At 34.4% G+C, this 17526-nt stretch overlaps 1 protein-coding gene across 1 annotated transcript in view; it reads left to right on the top strand.

Moving 5' to 3' along the window:
- The window catches only part of LOC150110059 (proline-rich protein 5-like), a 44835-nt gene that overhangs the window by 19802 nt on the left and 7507 nt on the right, over positions 1-17526 (top strand). Inside the window, exons 5-7 of the mRNA XM_090390975.1 lie at positions 889-980; positions 15943-16021; positions 17269-17333. Coding sequence (XP_090247101.1) covers positions 889-980; positions 15943-16021; positions 17269-17333 — 236 coding nt within the window. The remainder of the gene's footprint in view (positions 1-888; positions 981-15942; positions 16022-17268; positions 17334-17526) is intronic.

The raw sequence follows: 17526 nt of genomic DNA, 5'->3' as shown, positions 1-17526 counted from the left end.
TTTCTTCCAACGAATTTTATGGTGGGTATCTAAGGCATGGTCTGCCAGCCCAGACGGCTGTACTGGTGGAACCGGATGTAGTCTTTGTGTTCTGAAATCCTGATATTTGTTGTTCTGCCTGTTTGGCCAAAGTAGGACAATTTGCAGCTGCAAGGGACTTGGTATACACCAGGTAGATCTAGGGGAAGTGGTTGGTCTTTGGTAGAGCGGATAAGGGATGCCAACTTTTTATATGGTTTGTAACAGGAAGTAAGGTCATATTTTTTGAGGATATTGGTTATTTTCTCAGAGATGCCCTGGATGTAGGGGATGGTGATAGACTTGGTGTAATCTTTATTGTGGAGGGGGAGGGGGGTTGTGGTTTACTGGTTTTAGTATTTTTTGGATTTTTTTGGATTTTTTGGGGTTATATCTTTATGTTCCTGAAGATGGCAATGTGACGTTGCCGAAATATAGAAGTTATTCATTAAAGTTACCTTTAATTAATATACTTTATATGCGTTGTTAATTCCGTAAACTAATCACCAGTTATGTCTGACCAACGTATAAGCCTTGCTACTAATAATCAAAAATGAATACTAATTAGGATTTAGAAACACGAAATCACGGCAGTTATCTATGGAACTCTTCAACATCATTATTTCAACCATCAGTGATGATTAAGGGTGGAAACTGGCTGGTCAACAAATTCCAAAAAAATTTAACACTAAAAGAACTCTGTCTACTTCCTTAGGAAAATGAAAGGTGTTAGAGTATTTATTTTTATTTTATTTTCTCTTATTTAAATTAGTTATTGCATTGGTTATATTCATTGTTATATTACTACATTACATCCTCCCCTAAAAAAGGTGAATTCAAAGCAATGATGATAATTTATTTCTTATATAGGAATAGAGTTGTTACGTCGCTTGGAAGAAACATGGAATTATTTCTTTACAAAAATACTTCCCACCTTGGACGCCATTATGTATTTAGTTAAAGTAAGCAGTTCCTTTTTTTTATTTACTAAATACGTTTTCAAGTTTTCGAGATTTTTAACTTGGAATGATTTGAAAATAGTTTTTATCAAGGTAAGCACATTTTAAAATATAGTTCTATAAAAAATTGCAATCGACGACTTCATGTTTAATAAAAGAATGACAGATATTTGAAGAAATCTGGTCATCAAAAACTTCCAGCATTTTGAATCATATCTCGCTCCTAACTGAACTTCTTGAAATATACATCCTTAACTATAATTTATAAATGAATAATAATAATAACGTAAATAAAGTCTCTCTCTCCCTCACACACACACATACACACCAGATGAATATGTCTGAAGTCTTATAGAGTTTCTGTCTACACACAGCTCTGATGTATGGCAACTTTTGCAACCTCGAGTTGTGTGAAATAATAATAAAAAAGAAGACTATGAAAATTTATAATTTGGAAATTTATAAATTTAGAATTTGATTCCCTTAGGTTCTATTTATGCAGTAATTTTATTAAGTCAGAATCGATTGAGAAATCTCATATAGCAATGATTTGAATCTATAAATCTGTTATTACTTCAGGGTTGATTTCGATGCAATTCTGAGACAAAGTGTGCGAGTATTATAAACCAGTGAGTTTCAAACGATCGAACGCTTCGTGTTAGGATAGGAAGACCAGAGAATGAATGCTATCATGGAAGTGAACAATGTCTTCGAGCTTTTCAAACCAATATCTGTTCATAGATCTCATACAGAATCTGAAACAACTGAATGAAATCGACAGATACGCAAAACTTAAATTTTGAAATTTCGGTTGCAGCCCAGTTTCTATATCTGCGTATCCATGAAAAGGCAATTAAAATGTTATTAAAACAGTATCACAGAAATCAATGAACAGATTTCTGTGACTTCGGTTGTTTTTTTTTTTCTCGGGGGAGGGGGAGATCACAGAAATCTAAAACGTTTGCATCTTTCACCTCACCGTCAAGAAGCACGAGAGGTGTATTAATAACTGGATACGCTTAAAAATTGTAAAGGAAAGGGGGTGGGGGGTGGAAAAGCATATGCTTGCGTTTCACCCTTATGAAATGCAAACTTGTTTTTCGATCTAATAATTTTTTTAAAAAATTATGTAACGTTACAGTTATATATACTATACTAAATATCGTTTTTAGAAGATTTTTATTTATATATTTTATTTATACATTATAGCAACTTCTTTAACATGTTCATTGCCAAACACGCGATATCGCACGATGCGAGTTCTCAACAAACGGCCGATCACGCGTTATCGCATGGACGTCGTTAACTAAATAAAAAAAAAAAAAGTTGGCCACCGCACAAATTCCAATTTTCAGCTTGGCAATGAACGATATCGCGCGATCACGCGATGCGAGTTCTCACCAAATGGCCGATCACGCGTTATCGCGTAGACGTCGCTAACTAAATAAAAAAATAAAAAAAAATTGGCCACCACACGAAATTCCAATTTTCAGCTTGGCAATGAAAGTGTTAAAATATCTGATCACAGTACTTATTAAATTATTTGGGTCTTCCTTAAGTTTAGGGACGTGGGAAATCATTGGTATAAAAACATTACCAACTTATTCTGTCGACGATGTGATAACAATTGGTACCAATCCTAAACTGTTAATTAAATTTTGTGCGTACTTTTAAGCTTCCAGTAAGTATTTGCTCGGTAGCTCTTTTCCGAAAGATCTTCTATTCATATTGGGGGGGGGGGGGGGGTTCTGGCGGCCCATTCCGTAAAAGATGCCGCTGTGTAAAGCACCATGTCTACACAGAAAAGAATTAAAGCCCGGGTAGTCTCAGTATGGTCTCAGTCCCGGAACGGTGGTGTCAGGGTGATATAGCAGGCCCTGCGGTATCGTCAGTCCGTGACTGCTGTAAAGAAACTCGACGCAGAAATTGCTTGAATGTTGCTACTTGTAATGTAAGAGGATTGAATAAATGCGGGAAATTGACTAATGTGATGAGAGAGATGGAGAGATTGAATATTAGTATACTAGGAGTGAGTGAAACTTTTTGGAAAGGATCATCAGATTTTGACTCAAAACTTCCAAATGGTAAGATGTATAAAATATATATGTCACGTGGTGAAATATCAAGAAGAGGCGTGGCGTTTATTGTAGAGAAGAAAATGAATAAAACATTATCCATATAATCAAAAAATCAGATTGAGTAATGGCAATTCTAGTGAAATCTAAACCTAGAGATATGCTGATCATCCAAATATATGCTCCTACAGAACAGAACGAGGAAGCAGAAATAGATATCATGCATGATGAGATAGAATGGTTTATAAAGGAAGTCGGAGGCAAGAAAGATCAAGTTATTTGTGCTATGGGTGACTGGAACGCAAAAGTTGGATCAGAGAGAACATCTTTACACGTGAGTCCATTTGGACTAGGAATTCGGAATGAGAGAGGACAAAAGCTGATTGATTTCTGTAACAAGCACATTCTCATTATAACTAACACTTATTTTGAGTAGAAACCAACAGCAAGATAAACGTGGGAAAGTCCGGATGGAAGATACAAAAATCAATTAGACTATATTGTAGTCAGTAAACGTTACTTCAATGGAATACGGAACTCAAAGCTGATGCCAAGTGCTGACTGTGGATCTGATCATAGGCTGGTCTTAATGAAGATGAATATTCGCCTGAAAAAAATAAAATTTAAAAGAAGTCAACCCCTAAAATGGGATCTGCAAATGGTACAAAATCCGATTATAAAATCAAAATTTAATGAAAATATTTCAGAGCTGCTGTCTGCACAGTTGCAAAACGAAAATGAACTCTCTAATTGGAATAGACTACAAGCAGCTATCATAGCATCTGCTAAAAACCACATCAATAAACAAGAAGAAAGAAAGAAAAAACCATGGATAGCTCAAGAGGTAGTCAACCTTATTGATGAAAGAAGAACATGGAAAAGAGGAGCAAATGAAGAAGAAAGGTTAAGATATAAAACTTTGAATAAAAGAATCAAACAGTTATGTAAAAGATTGAAAGAAAACTGGATAAATAGGCAGTGCACTGAGATAGAAGAATTACAAAATAGGAACAAAACCAGAGAAGCATCCCTGAAAGTGAAAGAACTTAATGGAAAATCAAAACGCACACAGTCTAATAACATCAAGGACAAAATGGAAACATACTCATTGATAAGGAAAAGTTAAATGGAAGATGGTTGGAGTACTTATCAGATCTCTATGATGATGATCATGGTAACATGTTGGATGATTCACGACACCTTAAGTTAAACGTAACAACAGATATCACTCTACCCACAAGAAAGGAGGTAGAACATATAATTAAGAATCTTCCTAATAATAAATCCCCTGGGCGTGATAATATTCTGGCTGAGCTGCTGAACGCTTTGACTGGCAATAATAAAAACTAATTAGTGGAATCCATTCAGGACATCTATGAAACAATACAATTACCTGAAGTTTTTACAACATCTGTCTGCATACCAATTCCAAAGAAACACAATGCGCAAAATTGCGAGGATTACATAACTGTGAGCCTAATATCCCATGCATCTAAAATTATTTTAATCTTCGTTAACAAACAAATTGAAAGAGCCATAAGCAGTGAGTTGAGTGAACAACAGAAAGGCTTCAGAAGAGGAATGGGAACCATTAATGCTATCCTGGAACTAAAAATACTGATAGAAAGATCACTTGGAAGAAATAGGAACATTTATGTATGTGCTTCATAGACTTTCAGAAGGCTTTTTGACCGGGTAAAACATAATAAAATGTTCAATATATTAGATATAGACATAGAAGATCATGTACGTAAGATTATAAAAATGATTTACACCAAACAGAAGGCGCAGCTGTTTAACGCTGAGACTTCTGAAGTGAAAATAAAAAGAGGTGTTAGACAAGGTTATATCCTTTCACCAAATCTGTTTAATATCTATAGTGAGACAGTGATGAAAAAATATTGAAAAACAAAAAACAGGAATTAGTATCAATGGTATAAAATACAACAATCTTAGATATGCTGATGATACCATTCTAATAGCAGAAAAACAAATTAATCAAATTACTGCAGCTACTAATTGAAGAAAGTAAAGAATTTGGATTAGATATTAATGCAAAAAAAACCAAATTTATGAAAATCTCAAAAGAAAGCAGATCGAGCCAGAAATATTCATAAACAATATGAAAATTAAATACAACAGAATACAAATATTTAGACACCTACTTTACTGCAGATGGAAAGCAAGATAAAGATATAAAAATAAGAACAGCCATAGCTAAGGATGCATTCTGGAAAAATAAAACTTTGTCTCGATACTCACAGAACTTCTGTGAGTATCGAGACAAAGAAAAGAATGATAAGAACATTAGTGTGGCCAATATTCGCATATGGAAGTTAAGTGAGACCTGGATATTCAAGAAGAGAGTAAGGCAACAGATAATGGCCTTTGAAATGTGGTGCCTATAGGAGAGCTCTGAAAATCCCATGGACAGAACATGTGATAAATACAGATGTCCTACAGAGAATGAGAACACAGAGATCTTTATTACAGGAAATGATCCAGAGAAAGATGAGATTGGCAGGACATGTACTGAGAGGTTCATCAGGACAGAGGATATTGACAGTTTTAGAAGGAAAAATTATGGGAAATGGATCAAGAGGTAAAAAAAAGAAGGACATAGCTTGAAGATATAAGATCATGGACAGGATCACATGGCTATGCAGAAACAAAAAGGAAAGCCACCAACAGAGAGAACTGGAAGAACATGGTGCTGCACCCTCTCACTGAGGAAGCTACATGAAGAAGAAAGTAGCAACTGTTGCTTTTCGGTTTGGAAATACTGTACTTGGATTCATATTCAGTTTAGTCAGTCAAGAGGAACATTTATATTTTCAACTGGTGCTGAGTTAGCCGATCTCACATGTGAACGACAGATTCTCTCTCTTTCTCTCTCTCTCTCTCTCTCTCTCAGAAATTCGGATTTTTTTTTTTAATCCTGCAAAACAGGCAAATCGGTAGTAGAACTTGCATCGCAGTAATTTCTGTCATCATTCCAATTAATTCAGCCCAACTAAAAAATGTTGTACTAAACTGGGAAATTGTGAACCAGAGAGTTCTTTTCACCAGTGGGCCTTTTATGGTACTTGTATCCATATATACCTCCACTAGCATCTAGCTTCCTACAGTAATTGAAAAAAAAAAATTAAATTAAAAATAAAAATCGAGAAGATTAACCCCTTAACGTACCAACTAAAAATCAGAAAGCGGTCGTTTTTCTGCCAATGTTTTGGGCGAGGATGATTTGCTGGATCAAATTCATCATTATTTGAAAAATAATGATGAATTTGTGCAAACGCCGTTGGCAACTTTTCTCGGCTGAAAGAAAATAGGCACAAGATTGTCTAGTGTCTATATTCGGTTGTATTTATATGTAAAACCAAAATTCAAAATCAGTTTTGGTGCAATAAACAAAAGACGTGTCACAGACGTCTTTGTATGTTAAGGGGTTAAACAAATAAGTAAATATAAAACTCTTAAACGATTACCTCTACAAAATTACTGCTCAAATTTTCTTCTAAATATTTCTTTTCAAAATTTAGAGTACGCCTAGAATTACTGTAAATTCGGATATGAAGTTTCTTTGCTTACACATTTAAATCACTCGCATATTAGGGCATTGATAGCTTTATAACCTCCTCTATATGAATTATTGAAACAAAAAAGTGAAATTCCCCAAAAAAGGTCATAGTAAACATTCCTCAATCTACCAAACATAATTTACAATAATTTAGCTGAGAAAGTGATAAAAAAGTGACATTAAACGTGATACCACTGAAACAAGATGTACTATATTAACGGCAGATATTAGAACAGTGGAAAGTACCAGCAATGCGAAATTATTTATTCGTCGCATGAAAAAGGATGATTGCAGATATACGGCTAAGTTAGAATTTATTTTAGTTACATCATCATCATCACCACCACCATCAATAATTTCCTGCTATCTACCCTCAAGGGGAGTTCAGCCTATTATGACATCACTACATGATTAAATTTATGTTATTAATAATCTCTTAGCAACTATCTTCCTCCAAATTAGTCTATTACTTGTCAGCACTCCAACATTGCTATCTAACATTTCGCTCTTCTAAGGCACTTCTGACCGAATCAATCCACTAGACGTTGGTGTTCCTCTGGGTTTCTTTCCTGACAGCTTGGTATCAAACACCTGTTTTGCTAACCTTCCCTCACCCATTCTATTTTGGTAGCCAACACCACCTTAGATTAGCTCTGCTGACACATTCTTGAATGCTAATAATGTCAAGTTTCTTTCTAATATCTTTATTTTAATATGATTCTGCCATTGATGCCATCGGTACACTTCCCTAATTTTACTCAGAACCATCATATCAGTGGTCTCTAGTCTTTGATCAAGTGTTTTATTTTATTTTTAACCCAACTCTAAGATCCATAACTTAAAATTGGTTTGAACACTGTGTCTTGTATACTGCTAGTTTAGTGTTTTGGCTAATTTCTCTCTTATTCCAGATAAATTTATTCAACTGACTCCAAACCATTTCAGCTTTCCTTATTCTCTTATCTATTTCCAGAAATAACTTGCTACTTCACTAGAAAGTGTGGCTAAATAGCTGAATATTTTACTTCTTTTATAGAATCTCCATTCAGAATTCAGCTGAAGTTTTCTATGCCCCTATCTGTTTTCATAATTTTGATCTTTTTATTGCTGATTTTCATGAAACTTGCAATAGTTGTTATTCAGTTTAGTTAGGGAATCCTGGAGACTTGCACTGGATGAGTTTAGTACTACATCATCTGCATAAAGCAAAGAGCTGTTTGATATCTCCAATTCTAATGACAGGTTTAATGTCACTTTCTTTCATAATGTGATCCATATAGATGATGAATAACAGTGGAGATAATGTGCACCCTTGTCGTACACCTGATTTTACATCACATCATCTTCATGTATCCCCTTTAATTCTAACTGTTGACTTACAACTTAAATATAGATAATTATTGCCCTGTATGGTGTTCATTCCATTTATTCTATAGAGTAGTGGTTTGAAAAGCTTTTCCCAGGGCATCTTGTCATATGCCTTTTCTAGATCTACGAAACTTAGGTACAGGTCCTAGTTACATTACCATGATTTCTGAATGATTTATTGTAATGTAAATATCTGATTTTGACAACCACTATTTGGCATGAACACAGTTTGTTATTCTCCAAGTTTTTCTTCCACATTTTTCTTAGCATCTTTGTATGCTTGCATAAATCTTACCCGGAATATAAATCTAACAGAAAAATTCCTCTGTCATCCTCACATTCAACGTTATTCCCCTTTTTTATAGATTGAAAATATAAGACCTGTACTCCAATCATTTGGAATTCGATCTTCTCATCAGGCCCTCTGAATTATGCAGTGTAGCCACTGGGAAAATTTTATACCTTCTTTTTTGAGCATTTTTGATCGAATATCATCTACTCCAGCTGCCTCTCCACATTTCAGGTTTCTGACAGCTTTTTCTACCTCAAGTATTGATATTTACTCCTATTTGCTCTCTTCAAAAATTTTAGTATGGTTCTGCCACTGCCTGTTTCGTTTAACAGTCTTTCAAAATAATTACTCCCGACATCAAAGATATCCATATCTTCAGTTTTCATGTCACTTTTATCATCTTTTGATTCCTTTTACAGTGTTCTTACCTCAATTTCTGAGCTTATTTCAATTGCCTCCAGAACATTTTGCCAACTTCCTGATATTTACCTTCTATATGTAAAAATACTAGTGGTGGTGGTGCGCAGTAGATGGCGTTGGCGTTAATGGATGTGGTGAAGATGGAGAGTTGTAGAGTAGGTGCCCTCCCTCGATGAGTCTTTGGGCTCCTGGAGGTGTCACGTAATAATAATAATATTATTATTATTACAGAAATCTTCCTATGACTTTTGTTTAGCTATTTTCACCCACGCTTGTCTCTTATATATTTTTCTTTGTATTTTTTTAGGGAATCTACTTACTTATTTGCTATTAACTTTCTGTGTGCTTTCTTCTTTTCCTGGATTGCATATTTAATATCTTGTTTCCACCATGGCTTGCTTATTTTTTAATTCTTGCAAACAACTTCACCATATGCCTCCCTAACTGAATCAAGGAGTTTTTTTTTCAGAGTTAGCCAATAGGACTCTATAGTTACATCTTCATTTCATTTCATTCTTTTTGCTTCTATAATGTTTGTATATTTATTTCTACAGTGTATATAAAAGCTGCTCATCTTTAATTCCTTTTAAAACTTTTTTAGAAACTACATATTCAGTATGTAGTATTCAGTATTCAATATTTCTTACATGTTCAGTTTTATTTTACTTAAAGTTAATGATGACGACTTCCAATTTCAAATCCTCTCTACATTCTTGCATCCTAAACAAGCATGAAGATATCATTATAAACAATAACATAGTAATTAGGCTTTTCTTATTTCGTATGTTTGTTCTCCATGAGAACTTTTGCACATCTTTATGTTGGAACATGGTATAATAATGACTAGTCCATATCCTGAGCAGAAATCTAGCAGGTACTTACCATTATTAGTAGCCTTGCTCTTTTCTCCAAATAAACGTTCTTATATGCCTAGTGGGATTCACTTCCTACTATGTTGGTTAGTTTTCCAATAAGTACCACTTTTTCCATTTTCTTCATGTCAGCTACCTCCTCTAGTGACTTAAAATGTTCTCTGTTTCTTTATTACAAAATTATCTATGGGACTATAGGCATAAATAAATTTTATTTTCCATTTCCCAATCTGAAGTTTACCCACATGACTCTACTTAAAATTATCTACCAGCCACGAAGTGTTTCCTTATGTTTGGTCTTGGCTATTGCTATTCCTTCCTTTCCTTGATCATTATTGCTGAATATAACATCAAAAAAAAAATCAGCTGATGCCTTTTTATTCCCGTATAGGGAGTAGGCTAGGCCGTTTTAGCCCTATCTAACCTTTGGAGACTGAGTGGGCAGTTCAATCTCCACTGGTACTCAATCACAGATAGCTGACCCAAGGCTATCACTGATTAAGTGGCACGCAGTGAGGAGAGACGGCTCAACAACTGCCGCCATCTCGTGGTCCCTAACCCTAACACAATATATTTAATATATGAAAATAGTGGGGTTCTACGGTCGATTTTCTTAAGTTTACGGTACGAAAATCCCGACTTCCCAGGAGAAAAAACCCCCTTGCCCGTGCCAGAGATCAACTAACTCGGGAACCGGTCGAAAAATGACTTGGAAAAATTTCCTCTAGTCGTCGATTACATTCGAAACAAAGTCTTCCTTCGTGGGGGGTCAAGCTCTGTGGTGTGCAAACGCCACAGCCACTGTGCTACACAGGCTCATCCTATACTTATTGTTTAGTAAGATCTCACCTTGTCAGTGCGGTTAGCCTAGTGACTGTGTACTTCGCAACCATATGCCTGGGGAAGGAGTGTTCTATGTTCGATTCTCGTCGAAGACGTGAGGAACTGAAGGATCTTCCTCAGCCATAGCCAAGCTATCCGGTCTTGGGCGTGGACAGTAGGGTTTTCCTCCAGTTTATCCTGGAGTTTTTTCATCGCGCAAAGAAGGCAAACCGTCCTTCAGAACTTAACACTACGGACATAGGATACACTGGGGGCATAGGCTGACCACCTTATGCTGTGAACGGTTTGAGGTCCGTTGATTAACAAATCTTCGACACCGCAAGGTAAAAGAGGATAAAAGGAAAATGAGATGAAGATCTCACCTTTTTTTCTTATTTTTTCTGTAATGCCAATTATGTCCACGTGGTATTTTACCAGTTCTTCTGAAGCTCGATTTCCATTTCATTAAAATTCCTTATATTGATGATTGCATCTTCAGTTCTTCTGATATTAAGTTAACTCTTTTCTTCTACATTTTGAGTCTGAGTCTGTTCCAGTTGGTGGCTTCTGACTACTTGTCCTGGGTACCTGACGAAATCAGGGAACAAGGATAAGTAGAGAGGCAGTAGAGAGCTCAATTTGGTTGGGCAGGTCCTAAATTTACAGCCCATCCTCGTTCGTTCAGCACTCAGTGGATATATTTTAACGGGGCGTACCACATGAAGTGAGAATTGGACATTAGGTCAGACACGCTAATCGGTTCTTCGCATTCCTTAATGGCAATGTGGAGTTCTCCTCTTAGTTATTTTGACTCTTAAGCGACTCCTTGTTTAGTTACATCTTTTCGTAATTCATGGGAGGCTTATCATCAACAGTCCTATACAATTCTCTTATTTTGTATAAAAAATAATAAAAATCCGTCTTGTAGCACTTAGGAGGGCGAAGGACGCTAGCAGCACTGTGTTTACCACAGTGTCATATTGCTAAGCGCGCAAGCATATGCACGTCATAGTGAGATGCGAGCTATTAGCGTAATGCGACAATGTCCGTCGCGCAGTTCCACTGTTGTTTATATGCAGTTTGCGCCAGTAGTAGAGTATTCATAGTGCTTATCGTGTTTACTCCGTCTCTTTAAATATTTGGACATTACAATTAAAGGATTTAATTGTAATGTCCAAAAATTGTAAATCCATTCCTTTAATTGTAATTAAAGGAATGGATTTTATATTTAAGTAATTTTGAATTATACCAAACTGTATAATTTTATCGATAATGAACAATATTTTTTCATGTTTAATTTTTTTTTAAATTTTTGCCATAATTTTGATATTTTATCCAAACACGTATACACTGTACTTACAGTGTGTATGTATATTTCGAAAGTTGCAGCACCCCACGATTTCAACTCACGAGCCGCCACTGCTGTAATTAATATTTAAATAAGGAGATAGCAAGTGGCATATGGAGGTAGCAAGGTTTTTACTTCTGGAAACTCGGGTTTTCGTTCTGTAAAACAGGAGCATTGGTTAGAGTGCACGCTGTTAACAAACAGATATAAATATACTATGTAGTTGGTGGTAGATGATATAGTGCAGACGGTGGATTGTGTAGTGTAGATGCTGGACCACGTAGCGTTATGTAGTGTAGAGTAGCCTTCCACGATAACTTCGGACTATATGAAGATGTAATGTAATATTTTTTTTAATAGTAATAATAATTTATTGATTGCTAAAATATTTACACATACAATAGACATCTTGAGTGACATTACAACTTATAATTTTAAAGAATTCAGCTCTAAGTGCTGCATTTTCTACATTGATTTCAACAAAAATTTTTAATATTATTTTTTTGCCTCTATATTATGTATTTACAACACATGTTCTTCTAACGTTAACAATGAAGATTGTTATAATAATAATAATAATAATAATAATAATAATAATAATAATAATAATAATAATAATAAATTTTTATTATGTCTTTTTATTTATTGATTGCTAAAATATTTATACATACAATAAACATCTCGTGTGACATTGCACCTTATAATTGTACAGAGTTCAGCACTAAGTGCTGCATTTCCTACATTGGATTTCAATTAAAATTTTTAATAATACTTTTTTGCCTTTATATTATGTTTTTACAACACATGTTCTTCTAATATTAACAATGAAGAGTATACATAATTTTTTGTATAAGTTTTTATTTTTTATTTTATTTTTATTTATTTACTTTTTTTTTTTTTTAAGTTTGAGAAAGTGTGATTATACATACGAATTTCTGCATTTGCTTATAAGGATTACTTGTAGATGAGTGAGGTAGGTTAATCCCACCTACTTAGAAGCTTGGATTAGCTTTTATGAAGAGAGTGGGATTTAGTCTTCACTATTTGTGTTGTTGTTACTGTTTATGTATGGGATGTAGGCATTGGATGCCGGTGATTTGTGATGTGTATATTAGTGTTAATGGGTTCTTAACTTTGTTGGTATATTTTCCAGAGTTCGTTTTTTAATGTTCTGTAGTTATCTACGTGTTTTAACTTTCTTAGTAGGTTATTGAATTGCGTGGGTATCTGATGCGATCTCACAAAAGAACCGTATGAGTTGTTGAAGGGTGTGGGGAAGTAGAGATAATAATAAAAATAATATTATTATTAGTGACCAGAATACAAGCGAGGTGTAGAAAGCAGGGCTGCCACTCCTTGTGATTTTTCCCAAGATCTAGGGAATTTAGCCGCTACCTAGGGATCTAGGGATTTTTAATAAAAAAACTCCGAAAATCTTGGGAAATTTGAACAAAAAGTTTGAATTTTAATATTTTCGTCATATTTTACTATTATATTCACGATTTTTTTTTTTTTTTGATAAATCTGATAAATAAACCGTTTTTGCTATGTTCTGGTTTCGTTTTTCCTTTCTTATCACACAGATTTTACATCGTTACATACATATAGCGCAACCTCTTGAGATTTAAAAATGATTGTTTAAAGGTTCTTGTGGAACTTAGTTCGCAAATAAAGAAAAGATTTGTCTTCGAAGAACACAGAGTTGTTGCAAAATTACGAATCTTGGACCCAAAAGTTGCTAGTGACCCCTAGCCAGTCACCATCTACTATTATTCCTCTTGTTGCTCAATTCCCCTCACTTGTTGATGATATTAGGTTAAATCAAATAGATGATGAGTGGAGAAGTTATCGTCTCATAGCATCAGATCTACCAATTCCTAAAGATATTGGCATTCATTAACTGACATAAAAGATGGCATGAATAATAATAAATATGGTTTACTGTCATATTTTATGACAAATCTTACTATTCTGCCGCATTCATCTGCATGCGTGGAGCGAATTTTCTCACAAGTGAATTGCATAAAAACAAAATTAACTAATTCATTAAAAACAGAAACTGTGAGAGAGAGAGAATCCTAGCAAAGCAGTGCGTAGCGAGACAAAAGCAACGTGTACTTCTTGGGAGCCACCGAAAACATTCATCAAGGAGTTGGAAAGCCATACAGTTCATAATAGATATAAAAATCGACTTAATACCGCAAAGCAGCAAAGGGAATGTAATCAATTACCAGAAGATATTGGCGAAGAAGAAGAGGGAGGAAATGTCAATTAAAGTAAGTTAAGCATGTATTCTTCGTATAATATAAACTTATAATTTTTTTTAATGAAAGTATACTTTGTTAAGGGAAAAGAGAAAGAGAGAATTAATAAAAAAGATGAGCAAATTTTTAAGTCATTTTTCTGGTTAGTTAATAGGTAACTATTTAAATATCAATTTTTTGTATTTTATATTATGTTTTTAATTTATGTGCAATGTTTTAATTAAACCATGCAGACTTATAAATTAATAAAGGCATATTTAAGTGCATAGTTTGAGTTTTTGCATATTTCAGAGCATATTTCGGATGTTTTAAATGTTTTTAGTGTATACTTGGACGCATATTTTCACTTTTTTACGACCTAAAAATCCGAGCCCTAGTTATTACTACCTGGGGAATTTTTCCCTAATCTGGGGAATTTCGAAAAATGTGAGTGGCAGCCCTGGTCGTAAGATGTAAATTATTTACAGTATTTTAAATTAAACCAAATGCCTCAGTCAATCTTTAACACTAGCAACTATGCTTTTTTCTCCTGAAAAACTGGGGTTTTTAACTACACATCTCACCAAATACATCGTAAAATCTACACTACTACACATAATCATATAACTGTAAGAATGGACCTATTCGAACATATAGTACAGGATGGCCCATAAGCCATGGGACATACCTTAGAAAGGGCCTGTCTTTACGAAGCAGCTGCAATAAGTTATTTAACATCACCATATTTTTGTTTTATTAATTATGAAAAATAACATCACGTAAATACCTTCCATTTTCGGCTTCACAAAGACGGGCCCTTTCAACGGAATGTACCATGACTTATGGGCCACCCTGTACATGCGTATCGTGTGCGAGCTAAGGATTTTTTTCTATTTTCTTATAAAAAAAATCAGCTAACCTGTTATTCCCTTATAGGGAGTAGGCGAGGCCCTTTAGCCCTACTAACTTTTGGAAACTGAGTGGGCAATTCAGTCTCCACTGGTAGCCAATCAGAGATAGTTTGCCCAAGGCTATCACTAATTTAAACGGCCTGCAGTGAAGAGACTGCTCAACAAGTGCAGCCATCTCGTGGTTTCTAACCCTAACACAATATTTTTAATGTCTGAAACAGTGTGGGCTCTACGGTCGATTTTCTTGAGGTTACGGCAGTGTTTCTCAACTTTTTTTGGATCATGCTCCACCTCAACGTCTCAAAGATTTTGATGCCCCCCCCTCTAGCATAATAGTCAGCCAAGTTCTGAAAAAAGTATAATATAAATATGTAAATGTACATTTTCAAATTTCCCCCCAAAATATTCAAATTGTCTCCCTGTGGGAAATATGCCCCAGGTTGAGAAACACTGGTTTACGGGAAGAAAAATCCGAGTTTCCGGGAGGAAAAAACCCACTTTCCGTGCCAGAGATCTACTAACTCGGAAACGAGTCGAAAAATGGCTTAGAAAAAGTTCCTCAGCGACTAGAATCGAACTAACGACTCTCTCTCTCTCTCTCTCTCTCTTTCTCTCTTCCGGTGGTTTAGCGTTGAGGAGTGCAAACACTACTTCCACTGAGCTACTCAATTTTTTAGGTTGTTGTTGTTGTTCATATTTTACCTAGTCCAGAAATCCTGCTCTAGAAACCAAACATGGAAAGTTTTTCAAGCCACTTTGACTTCAAATAAGTGGGGCAGTGGTCTCGCACCAGACAATGCAATTTGAAATCCCACGGGATTAAAAGAGCTCCATCTCGTTTAGGGAATAAGGGGCGTTAAATAAAGAAATATTTTTACTTATATCTCATTGTGCATAACCTGTGTTTAGAATATGATTTATTACCAAGCTTGCATTTATTGAAATGTAAGCTTCGGTTTGATCAGAATCATGGTCATGATTCTGATGATGACGTTCATTGACGAATTATTTTTAACTGATATTAACTCTTACAGACTAGAGAAGGTCTTTCCGTTAGACAAACTACTCTTGTATCCTTTCGCGATGTTATAGTTCTGAAGGTAAACATAGAAGGTGAGTATATTAATTTTGCAGTCACATGACTATCAGATGAGTATCATTTCTATGTACTTCTCAATATCTAACACTCCAGAGACCAAATTTTCACTTTATCCCAAGTACGTATATCCCAATTATGTCCCAATTATCCCAAGTACATATTAATGTAGATTTATAACTTTTTGTGGGAGTGGGATTCTCGTATAAAATTAAAAGTAATATTATTTTTAATATGTTCATATTAATATTTAAATGAAAAATAAAAAGAATGAAAGTATGGATTAAAATGATACAAAGTTTAAGAAGGGAGAAGAAAAAGCTGTTCCTTTTGAGTGATCTAACATACTTTGGGCAGACAGGCCGTTCTGTGGAAAAAAGAATTAATGAACATCAGTATTATATCGAAAACATGAAACCTCAAAGTCTGGTCTGGCACAACTTAGTATTGACACTAAACAACAGTATGCAGTGGGATGAAGCTTGTCTTCTCCATAGAAACAGGTTTAAATATGAACCCCTTTTAAAAGAAAGTTGCAAAGCCCTTTTACATCGGCCAAATCTGAATCGGAACGATTGTCTCTCTCTCTCTCCCAAAAGTTTGGGAGATTCTTATCTTATGTAACCACCAAAAATAGTTTTTAATAATATTATTTATTAATATTAATTTATAGCACATGGCAACAGTTTTTAATTGGTAAACCACCGACTGCTGTATGTACCTTGCATTCCTGTTTTTTTTTTATTTGTTTGTTTCTACACACCGATGATGTACTGTTATTTTCAGTACGAAATATCTGTACTTTTATTTCATTAAAGTTAATTACTGTCGTTATCGTATAATTTATTGTTTATAGTCATGCCACAGGCTCCTTTAAAGAGTGACATTCGAATGAGAATATTTAAATTATCTGTAATTAAATAAATTTCAGTTTATTTTATATGAAGCACAAGGGCTATAGAAACATAAGGATTAAATATTCATCCATTCTTTCTATCTTGAATTTCAACAGATGATATACTGTTAATGAATGACTGCTAGATATTGAAATTTGTATTTTTATGTAAATCATAAAGCAAGATACTTACTTTAAAGTGAAAAATAATTATAACAAATTGCTAATATAATATAATATAATATAATATAATATAATATAATATAATATAATATAATATAATCGTTGATAACCTACTTCTCTGATTTGCTATGTATATATATATATATATATTTTTTAAATTTATTTATTTATTTGTTTATTTTTCAGAAGCACTGAATGATGTTTACTACAAAGTGTCAGATTCCATAAAGCATATGTTTCTTGTCTTACAAGTAGGTTTGACTTATTTCGCTCTTAAAAAGTAACGTATTGTAACTTGAAATATAAAGTACATATGAGTATATAACTGAAATGACTGATGTTAAGACCTAGAACTTCGTTCGGCTCACCTAAGCTCGCCAAGCGTTCTGGATGAAACCAACGAGTGCTCTTTAAAATACTGTACTGGATCCCTAAGATAATGAT

Source organism: Typopeltis vanoorti, chromosome 1 (assembly GCF_054136105.1).
Source record: "Typopeltis vanoorti isolate ZY-2024b chromosome 1, IOZ_Tvanoo_1.0, whole genome shotgun sequence".
Taxonomy (NCBI): Eukaryota; Metazoa; Arthropoda; class Arachnida; order Uropygi; family Thelyphonidae; genus Typopeltis; species Typopeltis vanoorti.
The sequence above is the reverse complement of the archived record's forward strand: the minus strand, read 5'-3'. Positions and strand labels throughout refer to the sequence as shown.